Source organism: Dendropsophus ebraccatus, chromosome 3 (genome assembly GCF_027789765.1).
Source record: "Dendropsophus ebraccatus isolate aDenEbr1 chromosome 3, aDenEbr1.pat, whole genome shotgun sequence".
In the NCBI taxonomy this organism is placed as follows: domain Eukaryota; kingdom Metazoa; phylum Chordata; class Amphibia; order Anura; family Hylidae; genus Dendropsophus; species Dendropsophus ebraccatus.
The window spans coordinates 41583119-41602083 of record NC_091456.1 but is presented as its reverse complement, the minus strand read 5'-3'; the positions used below and the strand labels follow the sequence as shown (position 1 = coordinate 41602083).

General features: G+C 41.8%; 1 protein-coding gene across 4 annotated transcripts in view; it reads left to right on the top strand.

Annotated features, from left to right (window-relative positions):
* The window catches only part of ADCY4 (adenylate cyclase 4), a 79067-nt gene extending 62605 nt beyond the window's left edge, over window positions 1-16462 (top strand). For all 4 annotated transcript variants that reach the window (XM_069961574.1, XM_069961576.1, XM_069961577.1 and 1 more), the window contains exons 15-26: window positions 1709-1806; window positions 2181-2265; window positions 4687-4824; window positions 6813-6899; window positions 7740-7924; window positions 8183-8267; window positions 10363-10521; window positions 10640-10786; window positions 11459-11566; window positions 11675-11789; window positions 11906-12030; window positions 15700-16462. In XM_069961574.1, coding sequence (XP_069817675.1) covers window positions 1709-1806; window positions 2181-2265; window positions 4687-4824; window positions 6813-6899; window positions 7740-7924; window positions 8183-8267; window positions 10363-10521; window positions 10640-10786; window positions 11459-11566; window positions 11675-11789; window positions 11906-12030; window positions 15700-15852 — 1485 coding nt within the window. In that variant the 3' untranslated portion in view covers window positions 15853-16462. The remainder of the gene's footprint in view (window positions 1-1708; window positions 1807-2180; window positions 2266-4686; window positions 4825-6812; window positions 6900-7739; window positions 7925-8182; window positions 8268-10362; window positions 10522-10639; window positions 10787-11458; window positions 11567-11674; window positions 11790-11905; window positions 12031-15699) is intronic.
* The last annotated feature ends 2503 nt before the right edge of the window (window positions 16463-18965 follow it).

Below are 18965 nucleotides of genomic sequence, written 5' to 3'. Positions count from 1 at the left end.
GGGATTAGCAGTACAAACGGTGCCAGCGAGTAAACTTAAATCCTCTCCACTAAAGTCATTTGACACAGGAAACTAGAAAAATATCTCTTTGAAAGTGCCGTGAGTAGCGATTTACAGCTGAGATTCTTATAATCACTTTTGGGAAAATATGAATGGTTTTGCAGAAATGTGGAAAATATCTAAGAGGCCAATTATAGCAACAGCGGCTATACCGTGCTACGTTCAACTATCACGTTTCTCCCTGCAAAGACTAGGAATATGTTGAGTCTTAAAGGGGATGTGTCATCAGAAAATGACCTATTGTTTAAATAATGTTTTTTATCTTAGACATATATTTCAAACATATTTTTGTGACCCCCCCCCCCCCCCAATTTTCCAATTTTCTATCTATATTATAAAATAATCTTGATATCTTGCAGTCTTCATTCTCACCACTGGGGCTAAAACTAAGCTAAGACTTCCTGGTCTGTGGTGATAAGAGGAGGCTGCTGTAAAGTGATCTGTACAGCATTGCAGCATCATGTGACACCAGTAGATAGAGGAGACAATAGCAGCTCCCTGTGCAATGACTTTTTCACAGGTCACAGAGAATTCTTAGGCCACATTCACACACCGTAGTGCAGTCCGTGGCCGTGGACCGCACTACCGTACCATTTTTACAGGGATTGGCCAGGTTTTGAGAAAAGGATCTTTTTATTTAGAAAAAACACACATCTGTCCATGCAATACTAGATAGAGTCCAAGAACTGATAGGGAAAATGGCAGATCTTTTTTATCAAATCCTGAACAACCACTTCAACGGGAAGGCGCGGGTACAAACTAATATACAGTGGTGCCTTGGATTACGAGCATAATTTGTTCCCAGACTGTGCTTGTAATCCATATCCACTCTTAAACCAAAGCAGATTTTCCTATAAGAAATAATAGAAATGCAAACAATTGGTTCCACACCCCAAAAATAATCATTTTTTATTCTGAATAACATGTAAAATGAATGAAACAAACATTTAGAAAGAGCTGAATATGTCATATTATAAGTTCCTGTACAGTATAGCAATCAGCATGTGGAGTATAAATTATAGTAAGTGTATAAACCTGAAATAACAGCAGCAGTTTGTAGATATCAGTAAGTGAGAATCACAGAGCTGTACAGGAGGACCGTGACAGAAACTTTTCTATACAGCAGTGTGTATAGCTGAGTGTGAGTGCAGGCACATTATAGCAGCAGTGTGCATAGCTCAGTGTAAGTGCGGGCACATTATAGCAGGAATGGAGAGGGTGGGAAACACAACGGCTGACAGAGACTACAGGGAGCATGAAGGAATGAGCAGGGTAGATGTGGGCACAGTATAGCAGCGCTCTCTGTCCGGGGAGAGAGGGGTTACAGCTATGGAGAGATTATCCTCCACAGGTCTGTCCCCTGCTGTAAGCCCCAGTCTGAAGGACATCTGCTATGATTTGGAAAGTGAGGGAGACTGCCTGGGTTAGAGTAAACCAAAGCAATGCTCTTAAACCAAGTCACAACTTTGAAAAACTGTGAGCTCTTCTTGCAAAACGCTCTCAATCCAAGTTACTCTTACACCAAGGTACCACTGTATATGATTTTGCTTATATTTGTTTTTATTTTTAAACAAGGAAAGTGTCTTTGCTTTTATAAGATTTTAATGCCTAGACAGCTGATCACATCTTATATTTCCTTTTCCTACAGTACCGACTCTCAGATTTGCCATCCTTCAAATATTACACCGCCTGTTGCTTCTTCATCTTTATTTGTAACTTTATAGTCCAGATGTTGGTGTCTCCCAAGTAAGTGATCATTGAATTGTTGGAACCTTAATATAGGCTTCAGTCTAAAAACAATGATGCCATGTTTGATGAATGCAAGAAGAAAACAGACCTTTCAATGATCTAGTATATGCAGTTATTGTACTTTAGTATTATTTTGAGTAGCGTTCTTTCTTTACCATACCATTTCCATACTTTCCGTAATGTGATGTCCCTTGCACGCCTTATGGTCATATTGTTTGAACTCATTGATCACAAGTCATCCTCTTTCAGATAGGTCCCTACAGATACAGTAGGTTACATATCAAACTGGACCTATAGGAATTTTTGTAAACTAATTGTGGACACTGATCAATATTACACCTGCAATGTCCTAATCTATGTTTTCTTTTTAGGAATACAGCCCTTGGCATCTCCTATGGCATTTCATTCTTCTTATTTCTACTTTTCCTCTTTGCCTGCTTTGCTGGACATCTCTCTGTAAGTGACCTTTAGGTTATTTCATTTATGTCTGTATACTATCTGCTTCTTTTTCAAATGTGTATATGATATTTTATAGTTTGTTATTGCCTTGTGATGGTAGCCACAAGATGCAATGTCTTTGCACTTAAAGGGGTTCTCCGAAAAAAAACTTACTTGTCCCCTATCCACAGGATAAGGGAAAAGTATGAGATTGCAGTGGGTCCGACCTCTGTCCCCCTGCTTCCTTTGATTTGAAGACAGCCGTGGTTTGGAACATGACCCGTGGCTCTATTCATTGTCTATGGATCTGTCAGAGATATCCGAGTACATCACTCTGCTCTTTCCGGTGGCTCCATAGAGAATGAATAGAGCCGCAGGTCTTGTGTTCAAAACAAAGGAGCAGGGGGTCACTGAGATCGGACCCCTTGCAATCTCTTACTTGTCCCCTATCCTGTGGATAGTTTATTTGTTAATCAAACATATCCCTTTTGGTATATCTCGTGGCTTGACACAAGGAATAATAAATTGCGCTTCCGGGTCGCACAAACTTTTTCTGGATTGTTCATGTAGCCATTAACCTGCATTGTTATTGGCCACACATATCCTGTTAACATAGTGAGATGTGGGGCTGACGACTATAAATTTTACTGAAGCACAAAAGATTAAATCGTCCGAAAAGCGGGAGTTTAAAGAGGCCTTTAGTGACATCACAAGTCTGAGGTAGTCTGAACCACGGACATTTTACTAGGGGCTCAGACCTCTGGACAGTCCATCCCTATGCACCCTTTATACACTGCATCTCCCTATTCTACAGTTCAGATATTGTGCATTAGCACAAGCTTACCAAGATGACAATAGATGTAGAGATCTCCTACAGCAATAACTCATTCATGCCCACTAAAAGCATCGAAACCACAAGTGAGAGAGGAAGGTAAACCATTAATAACCACTTTAATCTTGTTTGGATTGATAGTGCTGCAGATGTCTAGCAGAATACTATTGTATCCCTCTACATTGTGCAAAAGCATTGATATTAATCAGGTACTCTGGAGATATATACACTGGTGCCTTGGATTACGAGCATAATTCGTTCCAGGACCGCGCTTGTAATCCAAATCCACTCTTAAACCAAAGCAAATTTTCCCATAAGAAATCATAGAAATGCAGACAATTGGTTCCACTCCCCAAAAATAATGATTTATTATTCTGGATAACATGTAAAACAGATGAAACAAACATTCAGAAACAGCAGAATATGTGATATTATAAGTTACTGTGCAGTAATGGAGAGGATGGGAAACACAAGGGCGGACAGAGACTGCAGGGAGCATGAAGGAATGAGCAGGACAGATGTGGGCACATACATGCAGCACTGTCTGTCCGGGGAGAGAGGGGTGACAGCTATGAAGAGATTACCTCCACAGTCCTGTCCCCTGATGTGAGCCCCAGCCTGAAGTGGATCTGCAATGATTTGGAAGTTGAGGGAGACTTCCTGGGTCACAGTACAGTGCTGTAGACCCCGCTATGCAGACCATACCCCTCTCCCCCACTCACCCTCCCACCCAGTACAGGGAGCTCTTAAATCAAAGCAATGCTCTTAAACCAAGTCACAATTTTGAAAAACTGTGAGCTCTTAAACCAAAACGCTCTTAAACCAAGGTACCACTGTATATATAATAATTATTATTATTATTATTATTATTTTTGTTGTTGTTTCAAATAAGCCAGTGTCAGAAAGTTATATAAATTTGTAAATTACTTCTATTTAAAAATCTTAATTTTTCAGTACTTATCAGCTGCTGTATGTCCTGCAGAAAGTGGTGTATTCTTTGTCTGACAGGGTGCTCTCTGCTGCCACCTCTGTCCTAACAGGAACTATCCAAAACAGGGAAGGTTTTCCATGGGGATTTCCTACTGCTCTGGACATTGACAAAGGTGGCAGCAGAGAGCACTGTGTCAAGCTGGAAAGAATACACCACTTCCTGCAGGACATACAGCAGCTGATAAGTGAGATTTTCAAATAGAAGTAATTTACAAATCTGTATAACTTTCTGACACCAGTTGATTAAAAAGAAAATTCCACCAGAGTACCTCTTTAAATGCAGGGATATCTCCGTCCGAAGCCGTGTGCGCGCTCCCAGAGATGAGTCCGATGCCCATAGAGAATGACGGCTCCAGTGGAAGCTCTATTCTGTGAGCGCGCACACGGCTTTGGACGGAGATATCTCAGCGGCGGGAGCAGGTCCAGGAGAGGGACTTCTTGAAAGGGTTGAGTATATGGGTCTGCACCGGGGGGGTCGGCTGGGCGACAGGTTCCCTTTAATAAAAAAGATTATATGGAAAGTAACAAATGTCCATGTCCACAAAAGTTACCAGTGAATATTCAGTGTGTCGTTGTGTTTTACTGTAAGTCGCCTTCTATGTTTATTCCTCCCACAGAAATGTATTCTTAAAGGACCACAGCTTCTCCACTGGGTTCCTTCTCTCTCCTCTGCTCTCTCCGGCCGGCCCTGGTTGAGAGTACCCTTTGGCATCCTGACAGTTCTTACTGTGCTGTTTATGGCGGTTTTTAACTTGGTGAGTGATCACTTTTATTTTCACATAAATCCCTTCATAATCAGTTAAAGGAGAAGAGTAGGGGAAGGACTTCCCTTTATATAGGCGGAATGTAAATGGTTTATAGTGTTTAAGAAAAAGATAAAAGTCAAAATATAAAAGTTCCTTGCGGCTGCGGAAACAGTGTATGAATGCCCTATACATGGAGTAGACACTTTACAAGCCATCTGTCTCTGTACTTCCGAAATGACTATATTACAAATATGAGAGTAATTCTGGTCATCCCAACATATTACCCAGTAGTCCCAATAATCAGGGATGTTACCATTATTACAACCATTTTATCTTGTGTACACAGTATAGGATCATTCAAACAGCTCTTTGCTGTTTTTGTGGTCAGTAAAATGCAGTGGTTGGGAACTGATCATCTGTGACTTCTACAGCTTGTGCTTTTTCCCTTAGGGCCTATTCACACTACAGAAAACAGGCGGAAATTCCAAGCGGGAATCCCTCCTGCTATCTGTTTCAATGGGATGCCTCACGCCTCCACTCTCTGCGCCTTCCCTCTCAAAGAATTGACATTCAATTCTTTGAGTGGAGAGGCGTGGAGAACGGAGGCGCGCGAAGCAACTCATTGAAACAGATAGCAGATATGATTCAAAGCAGAATTTGCAGGCGGGGATTCCGCTTGGAATTTCTGTCTGTTTTCTGTATGGTGAAAACAGGCCCATTTTGACAGCGCAAAATGTATCATATTATCGAACAATGAATAATGAATTATGCACAGGTTTTTTTTTTAATACAATCTATTCCGTTTCTACTTTTCGATTTCATCTCTGGACCAAGTGGATCCATCTATCACCTCATTAATAGCAACGAGTTATTATTGTGCTCCATTTTGATCAAATGCATCAATTTTCAGTTTTTTTTGACAGACATAAAATTTGTTCATGCACCATTTTTCTGTCCATAAAAAAGGGTCTCCAGCGGAAAGTGCACTTCTGTTTTGTTTTTTTGTTTTTTTACATTATTGTCAGTGATCAAGGATCTACTGTAAATCCGGGATGGGGATACTTTGACCCCTTCAGCTGTTGCAAAACTACATTCTCATCATGCCTGGACAGCCGAAGCTTAAGCTGTCCAGGCACAACGGGAATTGTAATTTTGCAACCGCTGGAGGGCCAAAGTTTCCCATCCCGGATCTAAATTATAGGCGTTTCCATTCACGTCTGTTCACGTCTGTTTCCGTTCACGTCTGCATATTGTCCATCATCATCAGTTTTTTTCACTGGGCATGAGCAGAAGAAGTGATAAACCAGAAAGAAATATAAACTGATATGCAAACGCAGGTTGACCGAAGCAAATGGAGGTACGAAAAAACTATTTTTTTTTTTAACCAAAATGCAAACGGACTATTAAAAAAAACTGATACGTTTTCAATCAGTCTGCACCTTCCATTTAGAAGGAATTTTTGCATGGGCAAATTTTAGGTTTATCTAAAGAAAAACGGAACACTGATGGATTTAATGAAAACGGAGTACAACTAAGGCCGCATTCACACAATCCGTGTACTGCAAGGAATGCATGTAACAGACTTCTCCCCCGCCCTGGTAGCATCTGTGATAAGATGCTGGGAGCGGGGGAATTCATATGTGCCGCGCTGTAATGACAGAGCTGCGTGGCTGATTCATTACAGTGGGGAACATATGAATACAGTTTCCCCGCTCCGAGCGGGGGAGAAATCCGTTACATGCATTCCACGTCCGTGTTACATGCAGAACACGGAACTTGTGAATGCGGCCTAAGACAAATGGAACAATAAAATCCCATTGAAATAAATGGGTAGCTGGACGGATCCGCTTGGTTCCATTTCTCTGTAATCAAAATGGAAAGTAGAAACAAAATTGTGTCGGCGGGTCAAACGCTGCTGAGCACCTGGACATCCATACTTAATCTAGACTTTTTTTCTGTTCTTTGAAGATGATCACTAATGCGTCTGTTTGGTTCAGTTTTTTTTACCAGAAGAATTGTGTCCAGGTTTCTTCACAAATTCATCAGAAACTTCATCAGAAGCTCAAATGCTGTACAGTCTGCCGGTTAGTATATCATCTTTGGGTGACCGGATACATAGACATACATTATATTGTATACATGTATTCTATACATTTTAGTCTAGTTATTAATAAACTCATGATAAACGTAACTTTATAGGATTTTTATTAATGCGTTCCATTGTATATCTTGCAACTTCCTTTACTTATAATTTCTTGAACATGGATTTATCTTTGAAAGGCTATGTTCCCACAACGTTTTTTTGTGTTTATGATTTTTTTTTTTTTTTAAATGACGTTTGTTATTTTGAGGATTGGCCGCCCGTCAGTGCAATAACAGCTGCTGGTACATTATTCTAGTTAGGTTACTAATTGGCCTTTGGATGTGTCTTTAATTGAAAAGTCCATTGAATTTAATAGTAAAAACGGTGAAAAAAGAAAAACTGTGCGTGAACAACAAAAACTAACGTCCGCTGTTCGCAGAAGACGTCAGAAAAGAATTGACATGATCATTATTTTGACGTCCGAGCAAATAACATCCGTCATTTTATACACTGCGTACGTTGGACGTCCGTCATTCCATTGACTTCAACACATTGTGTTGCAGTCAGTTAAACCGCAGCAATAATGGACGTCTTTTTAAATAGAAAAAGTGGAATCGTTTTCTCTTTTTTTGACGACGTGTGAACATAGCCATATACAGCTTTCTGTGTCTTCTGCTGCAAAAAAAATAAGACTGAAGCTTAATAGAATAAGATGCATGGGGCCATTTACTTGACAGTTCTAGGTAAATGTCGGAGAAGATATGTTTTCCATAAAGTAACCTTATTATCATTCACATATAAGACAACTATATAATAAGATGCCTTTCCCCCCTCTCTCTAGTATTACATGTACTGCTGTATTCTGGGGCTGCTGGCTTGCTCTGCCTTACTACTGATGAACTTTGAAGTGAAGCTGATCCTGCTGAGCATTGCCCTGGTGATATACAATATAATCTTCTTGCACACTCACAGCTGGCTATCTGACTGTTACATTGATTGGCTATCTGCGAATGAGAACATTTCCAGGTACGCTCCAGCCTCCGACCTTATGTTACAGGCATCCGCAGCCTGCCATTATTACTATTGATCTAGTACACAACTTACAGTACAGAGTTCAGATTTTTTTTTTCTTGTACCTTTTAGACAAGAGATGTGGTCACATGCTGGGGCTCACAGTTTAGCGAGCCATAATAAACATCTTACTGTTCACTCTTCAGATTGTTTAAACTTGTGCCCCTAACCATTGTGTATGACATTGTTACATGTATGGTTTTCTTACATTAGACCAGGAGTCCTGAAGGAGCCGAAAATCATGGGCAGCGTTTCATTATTCATCTTCTATTTAACCCTTTTGGCACTGGCCAGACAGGTGAGTTCTTGTCATAGGTAGAAAATTTAGATACCAAAGAGAGAGGTATAGGGAAAGGGGGTTGTCCCACGAGACAAAGTTGATAAAGATCAGATGTGCACCATATACATACTGTATATGTAAAGGAGTGGAAATATACTGTTTTTAAAGGGGTAGTGCGACGCTAAGAAATTATTCACAAAATAATACACATTACAAAGTTATACAACTTTGTAATGTATGTTATGTATGTGAATCGCCCCCTTCCCCGTGTTCCCCCACCCCCGCACGTGGACCCGGAAGTGTAGTGTACCATACATACCTGACGCGCGTAGTCCCCGACCCCGATCTTCTGTCAACGACATAATCTTCGGGAGGCCGGCCGAATCGCTGCAGCCGTCCCTGATGACGGCCCCCCTCTGCCGCGTCATCAGCTGCTCAGCTGCGATTGGCTGAGCATAACTGTGTAATGTGTGTTATTTTGTGAATAATTTCTTAGCGCGGCACTACCCCTTTAAGTTAAATAATTTACATCCCTGTAATGTTCTTCTTCCCATGGATCTGATCACTTTCAGGTTTTCTCTCTCAACTGTGCTTGCCGTTTCTGTGCAACAGAGAACGCACAATCCCCCTTGATTGCTTGTGCAGTGAAGACCAACTGCCAGTACTAGTAGGACAGATCAGGAGACTACAGATGAACTGAACATGTATGACCCAACTTAGGGTCCTATTAGATAAAACGATTTTTCTCGTTTTTTTCCAATTAATGATAAATGATTAAAAACTACCTGAAATCATTCACCATAATACACGGAAAGATAGTCCTTAGTTCCAACATATAATCGCCCTTATTTGTATATTGACATTGTAAACATTATACAGTGTATAAGATTTGCGAATGATTAACGAACAATTAACAATGATTTTAGGATCAACTCAAAAGATGTGATCGACAACATACGAACAAATTTGTTAGTTGTTTGATGGTTGCCTGCATTCACACAGAAAGATTATCACTTAAATTCAAACGATTTAACGATTTTTTAGCACAATAATCTTAAAAGGACCCTTACACCAAGCGATAACAACAGTCTGCTGGCTGAATTAGGTGTAATTGCTTGGTGTAATAGCTAGTGTTAAAAGGCACAATCAGCTGACATGCACAAAGTCGGCTGATCCAACATGTTGAAAAAACAACAACAATAACAACGGTTTGCTGGCTGTCGTTCCGCACAATCTCTATTTCCTATGGGCTATCTTTAGATCGTCCTGGGAGCCCCTCCCACAGCTCCCCATGCCCTACCCCTCTCAGCGCGTGTTATAGCAACGCGCTGATCTGACAGGTCGGCATTTGCTTGCTCCTCCAGATCGGCCCGTGTAAACAGGGACTTTGCTGGATGCCCAAAGACAGGTTATAACCAGATTATCAAAACAATGCAGGCACATGGGCCATTAGTGAGTCCATATCTTTCAGAGTACATTTTCAGACATGCTTGTACATTTGAAGTGTCTCATTTAAGATAATGCATCAGTTTATCTCCATGGCACAACCCCTTTAATGTTTCACTTAATCAATTTTTTTTTATGATAAATTCTCTTCTGCCAGCAGAGAGGAATAGCTCTACAAAGTAGTAGTACACACAGTGCACCACCATCTCCCATACATTACAGTGCTTGGGGGGGCACTATACAGTAAAGGATGAGTGAGGAGTCTACTGTACTATAATTGCTGGTTTTGTTGAATGTTCTTGTATATAATGTCCTGTACAGTATATAGTGCTGTTCTGTAATGTACTGTAGGGATTAAACTAGGCACTTTTCTTTCAATGTAATAAATGGGTATTGTAGGTAATAATTGATTGGTGCTGGAGAGAGAGAGATTTATCAAACATGGTGTAAAGTGAAACTGGCTCAGTCGCCCCTAGCAACCAATCAGATTCCACCTTTCATTTTCCAAAGAGTCTGTGAGGAATGAAAGGTGAAATCTGATCAACTGCGCCAGTTTCACTTTACACCACGTTTGATAAATCTCCCCTATGGATTCATATTTTTATTATATTGGTTACAGTGACTTTGTGTTCAGGTTTCTAAAAGTTATAATTTTCTAACTCTGCAGAATGAATTTTACTGTCGTCTTGACTTTCTTTGGAAGAGGAAGTTTAAACTGGAGCGTGAACGTATCGAAACCATGGAGAATCTTAATCGTGTTCTGCTGGAAAATGTCCTTCCAGCTGATGTAGCCCAGCAGTTTATTGGGCAGAACCTTAGGAATGAGGTAAGTGTGCTTATTAGCGGCAAATTATGTGTGCATCTATACTACCATGCCATGTGTCCATCAGCTTCCAGAATGTTATAGTGCATTAATGCAATGAGTATGCCTTCTGTACTTGCAGGACCTGTATTACCAGTCTTATGACTGTGTCTGTGTCATGTTTGCATCAATACCTGACTTCAAGGAATTTTACACAGAATGTGACGAAAACCATGAAGGCCTGGAGTGTTTGCGTCTGCTTAATGAGATCATCGCAGATTTTGATGAGGTGAGAAAAATTTACCGTATTGCATTTTCTTAAGCGATTGCTGTTACAAATTACAAATCTTTTAAAGGATATTAAGTGTCATTTTCTAGGTACAAAACACTGAATGATCATCATTTAAAGTGACTCTGTACCCACAATCTGACCCCCCCCAAACCATTTGTACCCTCGGATAGCTGCTTTTAATCCAATGCAGGTGATGCAGTTATTGTCCTAAAAAATACTTTTAAACTTGAAGCCCCGTGCCCAACAGGAGTATCAGTGCCTAACTTTGCACAACCTCTCTGTCCCTCCTCCCCACCCTCTTCATCATTAGGAATGCTCCAGGCAGATTGCCTCCTATTCCCCACCTGTGTCAGCCCGGCACATGTGCTGGATCGTTAATCACCTTTGCAATGTTCAGCATGGAGAAAATGTTTCAGTGGCATTCCTAATGATGAAGAGGGTGAGGAGGAGGGACGGAGGTATGGTGTAAAGTTAGGGCACAGATACTCCTGTTTGGCACGGGCTGCAAGTTTAAAAGTTGTTTTTTAGGACAATAACTGCATCCCCTGCCAAACAAACTCCAGGACAGATCTTGGATTAAATGCAGCTTATCCGAAGGTACAAGTCGTTTGGGGGGGGGGGCCAGATTATGGGTACAGAGGCGCTTTAATTTGCTTGCTTCTTTTTCAGCTGCTATCAAAACCGAAATTTAGCAGTGTTGAGAAAATTAAGACGATTGGCAGTGCGTATATGGCAGCAACAGGATTAAATGCTACATCGGGACAAGAAAACCCACAGGTATCTTTTCATACTGTAAATATAGTCGTAATATTGCAGACTATTTTTTCTGGAAAAATCTCTGGCCTTGTGTTTTTTTTTTAATTCCTATTTATGTATTTCCTTTAGGATGGAGACAGGAATTATAATCATATCGGCATCATGGTAGAGTTTGCAACTGCCCTTATAGGAAAGCTGGACTTGATCAATAAACACTCTTTTAACAATTTCAAGCTGCGTGTGGGTGAGTTAGATATCACATCTTGGCTACTTCCTACTATTCTCTGCTGGTCGTTCATATACGCTTCTCTTTTCTTTCCATGTATCTCACTATGAATCCTGCTTTTTACCACCATATAGGTATTAATCATGGACCAGTGGTTGCTGGAGTTATAGGAGCCCAAAAGCCTCAATATGACATTTGGGGTAATACAGTCAACGTAGCAAGTCGAATGGACAGCACTGGTGTACTTGGGAAAATTCAGGTAATTCAGACATTACAAGAATTATTGAGCTGATCACAACGGCTAAACAAAAACTAGAAACTCCAAAATCATTGCTTAAAGGGATGTTTGCTTTATTCATTACCATAATAGGGGGTTCTGGGATATGGATACTTTTGGTAAACCCTTAAAGGGGTAGTGCGGCGGTAAAGAATTATTCACAGACTAACAAACATTACAAAGTTATACAACTTTGTAATGTATGTTATGTCTGTGAATGGCCCCCTTCCCCGTGTCCCACCACCCCCACCTGTGTACCCGGAAGTGTGGTGCGCTATACTCACCTGTCACGTGCCGACACCTGTCTCCGATCTTCAGCCAGCGACGTCGTCTTCCGAATGCCGACCGCCCTCTGCAGCGTCATCTGATGCTCAGCCGCGATCGGCTGAGCATAACTGTGCTCAGCCAGTCGCAGCTGAGCACAGTTGTGACGCGTCGGAGGGGGGTCGGGCGGCAGCAACTCGGCCGTCCGTCCGAAGATGACGTTTGGCACAAGATGGCGGACGGCCCTCGACACGGATCAGGTAATTTATAATGCACCAACACTTCTGGGTACACGGGTGGGGGTGGTGGGACACGGGGAACGGGGCGATTCACAGACATAACATACATTACAAAGTTGTATAACTTTGTAATGTGTGTTATTCTGTGAATAATTTCTGAGCGCCGCACTACCCCTTCAAGCTGGTGTTACAAACAGCAATTTCTTGGAATAAAAAAAAAAGGTACAGTATAAATTGACGTAAATCTCAGAAATAATAATTCTTGTACTACAATGCATCTGCATGCACTCTTTGACACTGCCAGCTCCTATGCTAAGTGTCATGGCCAGAGAGTTGTGATTGGACAGAAGGTTTCCTGCCAGCTGTGACTACTCACCCACTGAGGACCCCCCCCCCCCCCCCCCAAATGCCTACATTGGTATCAATTACTAAGTGCATTTTCAGGGGGAGCTGTAACACTGACAGCAATTGCTTATATAGTTGGAAACGGGTGTACAGCTGCCGCCACAATTTTCTGGCGACTGGTTCCCTTTAAATTGTTATGAGTATGTAATGTACAAAATCTGCTCCAGCTCTTGACTGAAGTAGACTTTAAAATCTGGTGCACGAATAGTAAAAAGGATGAAGTAAATTCAGTAGGGATCTTCTGGTGCATCTTTTATCGGAACATTTTAAAAATCCGGCAAGATTTTTTTTAACAAAAGTATCGTATTGCCACCCAGAAGTTATACAAATGCCCAATATACACTTATTACGGGAAATGCTTATAAAGTGCTTTTTTCCCTGCACTTACTACTGCATCAAGGCTTCACTTGCTGGATAAAATGGTGATGTCACGACCCGACTCCCAGAGCTGTGCGGGCTGTGGCTGCTGGAGAGGATGATGGCAGGGGGACACTGAGGGACACAGGGCACTGGAGGGACACTGAGCATCCCTCTGCCATCATCCTCTCCAGCAGCCACAGCCGCACAGCTCTGGGAGTCGGGTCGTGACATCACCATTTTATCCAGGAAGTGAAGCCTTAATGCAGTAGTAAGTGCAGGGAAAAAAGCACTTTATAAGCATTTCCCGTAATAAGTGTATATTGGAGCAATACAATATTTTAATAAAAATTTTCGTCAAACTTCTCCTTTAAGTTAAGACCAGTGGGTGAAATGCGATTTTAATAAATTCCCTTATTTGTAGGGAAAAAAATATAAACACATTTCTTCCGTCAGCCATTTATAATAAAACTTTTAAAATGTTAAAAGTTTTGCTCAGTCTGGGTTTGAATGCTTAGACCCCCCCCCCCCACTGATCTCTCAATATAGCTGCAAAAAGCGTGCCGGTATGTGTTTCACTCCATGGCTCGCTGCCTTTTTCTTCTCTCTGCACAAAACAAGCTCCATAGACATATAATGGAGCTGGTCCCATGCAGCGAGATGGAGATCGCAGGGAGCCAGAGAAAATGGGCTCATTCTCGCGCTTCTGCCTATATCTCGAAATTGGAACACTCAATTTTTTTTTTTCTCTGTAAGCAATTTTTTTTTATTTGTTGAAACATGCACAATACATTCACTTGAGGGTTTTCTCTCTTCCATTGTGTGGACTGAGCACCACTTATTGGTAGTCAAAGCAGTGCCTCTAGTAGTAAAAATTGTGTGGGGGTAAAGGGTAAATTTAGCAGTTTTCATACCTTATTTTATATCATACGTCATGGTGCTTGTTCCAGTAAAAAGTGATCTTTTAACATCTGCAGGTTGTGCTTCCTGGGCAGTAGACCGACCACATTGCCACCATAGCCCCGCCCCTCCGTGACGTCATCGGTGCATAGGCCTTTGGGCTGGCCCTTCCAATGGCCACTGAGGGGCAGGGCCTATTCACTGATGACGCCACCGAGGGGCTGGGCTACAGTTGCAATGTGGGTGGGGCTAAGTGGCGCTGTGGCCGCAAAGACCGGCCCAGGTAGCACAATTTGCAGATCACTTTCTACTGGAACAAGCACCATGACGTATGATATAAAATAAGATATGAAAACTGCAAAATCCGCCCTTTACCCCTGTGTAGAGAAATCATAATGCAAAAAGGTGTGTCACTTTAAGCCTATGTTCATGCAATGTCTTTTCTTGCCGTTTCACAGCTGTTTTTTGGACAGTCGTTATTTTGGCACCAAAACCCAATTATGCAAATTACAGCCACAGTTTGCATATACGGGTGCTTTTTGATGCCAAAACGATGGCCATGGACGACAATGGTCGTGAAATGGTAAAGAAAAAGACGTTGTGTGAACATAGCCTAAGTCTGCAAATTGCATCATACCAACAAAAGTTAAATTGTTGATGTGCTGTTGTCATTAGGTTCCATCTTTGCTTACAAGAGCAGTTCTTTTTTTTACGAGCCATAGTGTCTTGGCCATTTAGAAGCGCTAAAAAGCCTGCTGCATTATTAAACGCTGCTCTTCTAATCACTCAGTCAGTGCATTGTGCTCAGTGCTTCCATTACTGCTGGTTGCACTTTATGAGTAGACAGAGAATTGATATCTAGGACAATTGTTCTTCATTTATTGCATAATATTATTACTATGTTGGCGCCCGATCGGGTACGCATGCAATTTATCGCTCTACAGTGGATCAAATTTCCCCTGGTCATTATAGAAAGTTTTAGCATCATAAACAAGTTAATATTATATTGCCACCTTTAGACACGGTCTGAATATGCTGCACACACCGCACAAGTTGCAATGTAAACAAGCAATAGAAAGAGAAAAGATGGCGGCACTCACCGCTGCTGTTGCTAAAACTTTAGTCTTTATTCGGAACTGGTTAAAAAACTGCAGGTATTCACAAAGACCGGGTGTACAAGCGTATCATGCAGCAGAGTGCGCTCGCATACATGGTCCTTGTGAATGCCTGCAGTTTTTTAACCAGTTCTGAATAAAGACTAAAGTTTTAGCAACAGCAGCAGTGAGTGCCGCCTTCTTTTCTCTTTTCTATTGCTCGTTTACATTGTGGACTGTGTTGAGCACCTCGCAAGTTGCACAGGTGATCTAAGCATTACAAAACCCCAATTCTTTTCATAATGGGGTCAAGTTAGCGCCAGACTGTCTCTTTGTACGTATGATGCCACACAGGTTGCTTTCTTGCCTGACTAATACACTTATTCTCTCAGGTCACGGAAGAAACCAGCAAAGTCCTTCAGAAACTAGGATACACGTGTGAACGCAGAGGAGTCATCAAAGTAAAGGGCAAAGGTCAGCTGTGCACCTATTTTGTTTCCACTGATATGGCACGTTCAGGTTCCCAGGGAAACGTTCTGAACTAGGCTTTTGCAAAGGCTTCTGGACTTGCACAGTGGATATTCCACAAGAATATTTTTTCAGTTGCCAGAGCATAACAACATGCCTAACCCTAACCAAAATATACAGGACCATTATGCCGGACAATGGAAGACCTGTCCAGTTGCTAGCTGAGGATCAAGCAAGATGAATAGCTTGTCCATTAGGCCGAGCTGTGGAAATAAGCACAGATTCATCGGACACTGCCATACAGCACAAACTGAGAACCACTAGGCCTGTGTCGCGTTCTTAGAATTGCATAGACGTGAAAGTTCCATTATGTCGTGTAATTTGCAGTGCAACATGACATAGAAACTGCTAGAAACCTGCCAAAGGACGGTGTCATTGCTCCTCCAAGTGGGGACTCTGAGTACTGCAACAGAATAAATATTTGTTCTGACAGAGCGTAAAATAACTGGAAATGTGAAAGAAAATGAGCGAGCTGGGACTGGCCCGCGGATGACTACTAGAGATGTATCCTGAATTGTAATAACATTCAGTACAGCACTGAACATATTGCTATGTACATAGATATATTTATATACCGCATCATGACTCCCATTGTATTTATTCATCGTAATAAACTCTTGTTAATAAGCTCTTGTTTTGTATGTTTGGAAGCAGCCTAAGGAACAAATCTATATTCAGGATAGTCAATGGAGGTGTCACATAAATGCAGCTAATGCACGGAATAGATGGAGTCGGAGAGCTGCTTAGTGTAGAATGTATTTCCTTACAAGAATAAATAAGACTTTTAATTTTAGATGTAGCTCTATAATCTGTTTGCCTTATTGTACCCGCTCTCATGGCATCACTTGTTCCAGGGGGCAATGTTTACAATCTTATAACACAAAATCTACCTAAATTGTAAGGACCATCATTGTTTACATCTTTTTTTTTTTTTTTTTTTTACATTCTTAGAGACTTGTTTACATTGCATTGCCGATATCCTGTTCACTATTCTTTACAATAAAGGACTGTATTTTCCTAAATGATATGATTGTCCTCTGACAAAAGTCTTGAAATGAATACGCTGGGTATAAGAAGTGTCTAGTTGGCTTTTATTGCATTTTGTAACCTACCTACTCTGACTATGATATTTTTTTCTGACCGTCTGTGGTGTTTTTCCTCCTGTATAGGTTAAAACAAATGCATAGAGACACGTAAGTGTGTGTTGTGGTGGTTTTTTTTCCACTTGATGTTCTTTAATAGAAATCACATCTTTAAAGAATCTCTTAACTTGGAATCAAAGAAAAACTACTGTAAAAAAGACACTATTTTGGGAAATACACAACAAAAACAGCAGTGTTTTGAGGTCCAATTACTCCAACTGAGGTCATCTTGAGAAGCTCCGTTCTGTAAAAGACCTAGAAGGCAGATGACTCGATTAAGGTGCCATATTAAAGTGTTAGAGGAAGTAAACTCAAAGATAATACTTAAAGGGGTTGTCCTGTGTTAGCAAATATTTCCTATATAGCTGCAGTCATATAGAAAATAGTAAATACCCTATGCTTACCTGTCTGTGCTCCCCCCGTCTCACCAGTGTCCCCTGCTGACTGCAGACACTTCACTTTCAAAACGGACTCCTCTCGGGAGTAACAGCCCCCGTCACCCAATCCCAGGCCACAGTGCTGTCCCATCTCAGTCAGTGATTGGTTGACTGGCCTGTCACTTCCAAGATAAGTCGGTCTCAGACGTGAAGCATCTGCTTTAGGCTATGTTCACACTTTGTATGAGACAAGTTGTTCCGTGACCCGGCCAGGTCACAGAACGGCCAGTCTCAGAGAAGATCATCCAGCCGGATGATCTTTAGCTTCACTGAATTCGGATGCAGGCACATCCGAGTTCCCCGCTGCTCACAATGGAGCGTGTGGCCGGAGCTGCGCATTCCATAGTGTGCACTGACAGGGTTTTCTGTGGACGTGATTCATTGAATAGCGGCCACAGAAATCTGCCGTCAGTTTCTCACAGTGCCGCTAGGGATCCCGGACGGAGTGTATACTATGTGTATACACTCCGGACGGGATTCCCTTAACCTTCAGCACAACGTAAATTCCTTACTAATCACAGCCGTTGCAAAAACGGCTGTGATTACTACGGAACTTGCGTTGTGTGAACATAGCCTTATAATGTTTTACAGATTCAGGGGTGTGCGACATGTGCAACACAAAGCGTATCACACCATCAATCAAAAGGCGTTGCCCCCTTTAACTATAAGTATGTCTAATGACATGCTTATAGTTAAACAGCTGCCCTAATGGACAGCTGAAGAAGCCACTGACATCCTGGGCTGTCAATCACTCTTGTAACCACAGGCATTCTCAAATATTTGGCTTTAAAGGAGAAATCTGACCATTTTGAACATCCGTCAGCCAGCAGTGGCAGGGGGGGAATTTGGTAAAAAGTACGCACTTACCTCTCCCCGTGCCCACGGTGAGCAGCGGGTCTGGCCTTGGGATCCCCATCGGAACGCATTTTCCCCTGAGTTGAAAATGCCAGTCCCCCTCAGCCAATCAGTGACTGGAGTGACGGGACAGTGATCCCAGAGCCCGGAGGGGGTTCCTCTGCTCTATGTTGGCACGGGGAGAGGTAAATTCGTACTCTTGATCAAATTCCCCCCTGCCCCAGCCAGATGCCGGATTTTCAAAATGCCCGGACTTCTCCAGAGCAGGCACGGTATAGTTTATAACTAAGATATCAAGGAGTCTCACCATTGGGGACCCCCTCGATTTTGAGCTCCCCAGTTCCATTCATACTCTATGGAGCCGCTGAAGAAACCCAAATGCGGCTCCTTGCAGCAGGGATTTCTGGGGCCCTAGTTGCGAGATTGTGATGGGTCCGACCACTGGGGCTTTAAATTATGCCCTATCCTGTGCATACTGGGCACTACTAGCCTAATAGAAATACTCCTTTAAGTATAGCTAGTGGCTATTACCATAACAAAAGTAACAGTAACAATCATACTGTATTGTGACCTACACAAAGATACGACTACTAATTCCATAAAGCAATGCTAGCCTACACACACCAGTATAAAAAGCTGTTTGTTCATAATATACATGCACCTTGTAAACCATAAACATCTTTTTGCCATAAGATT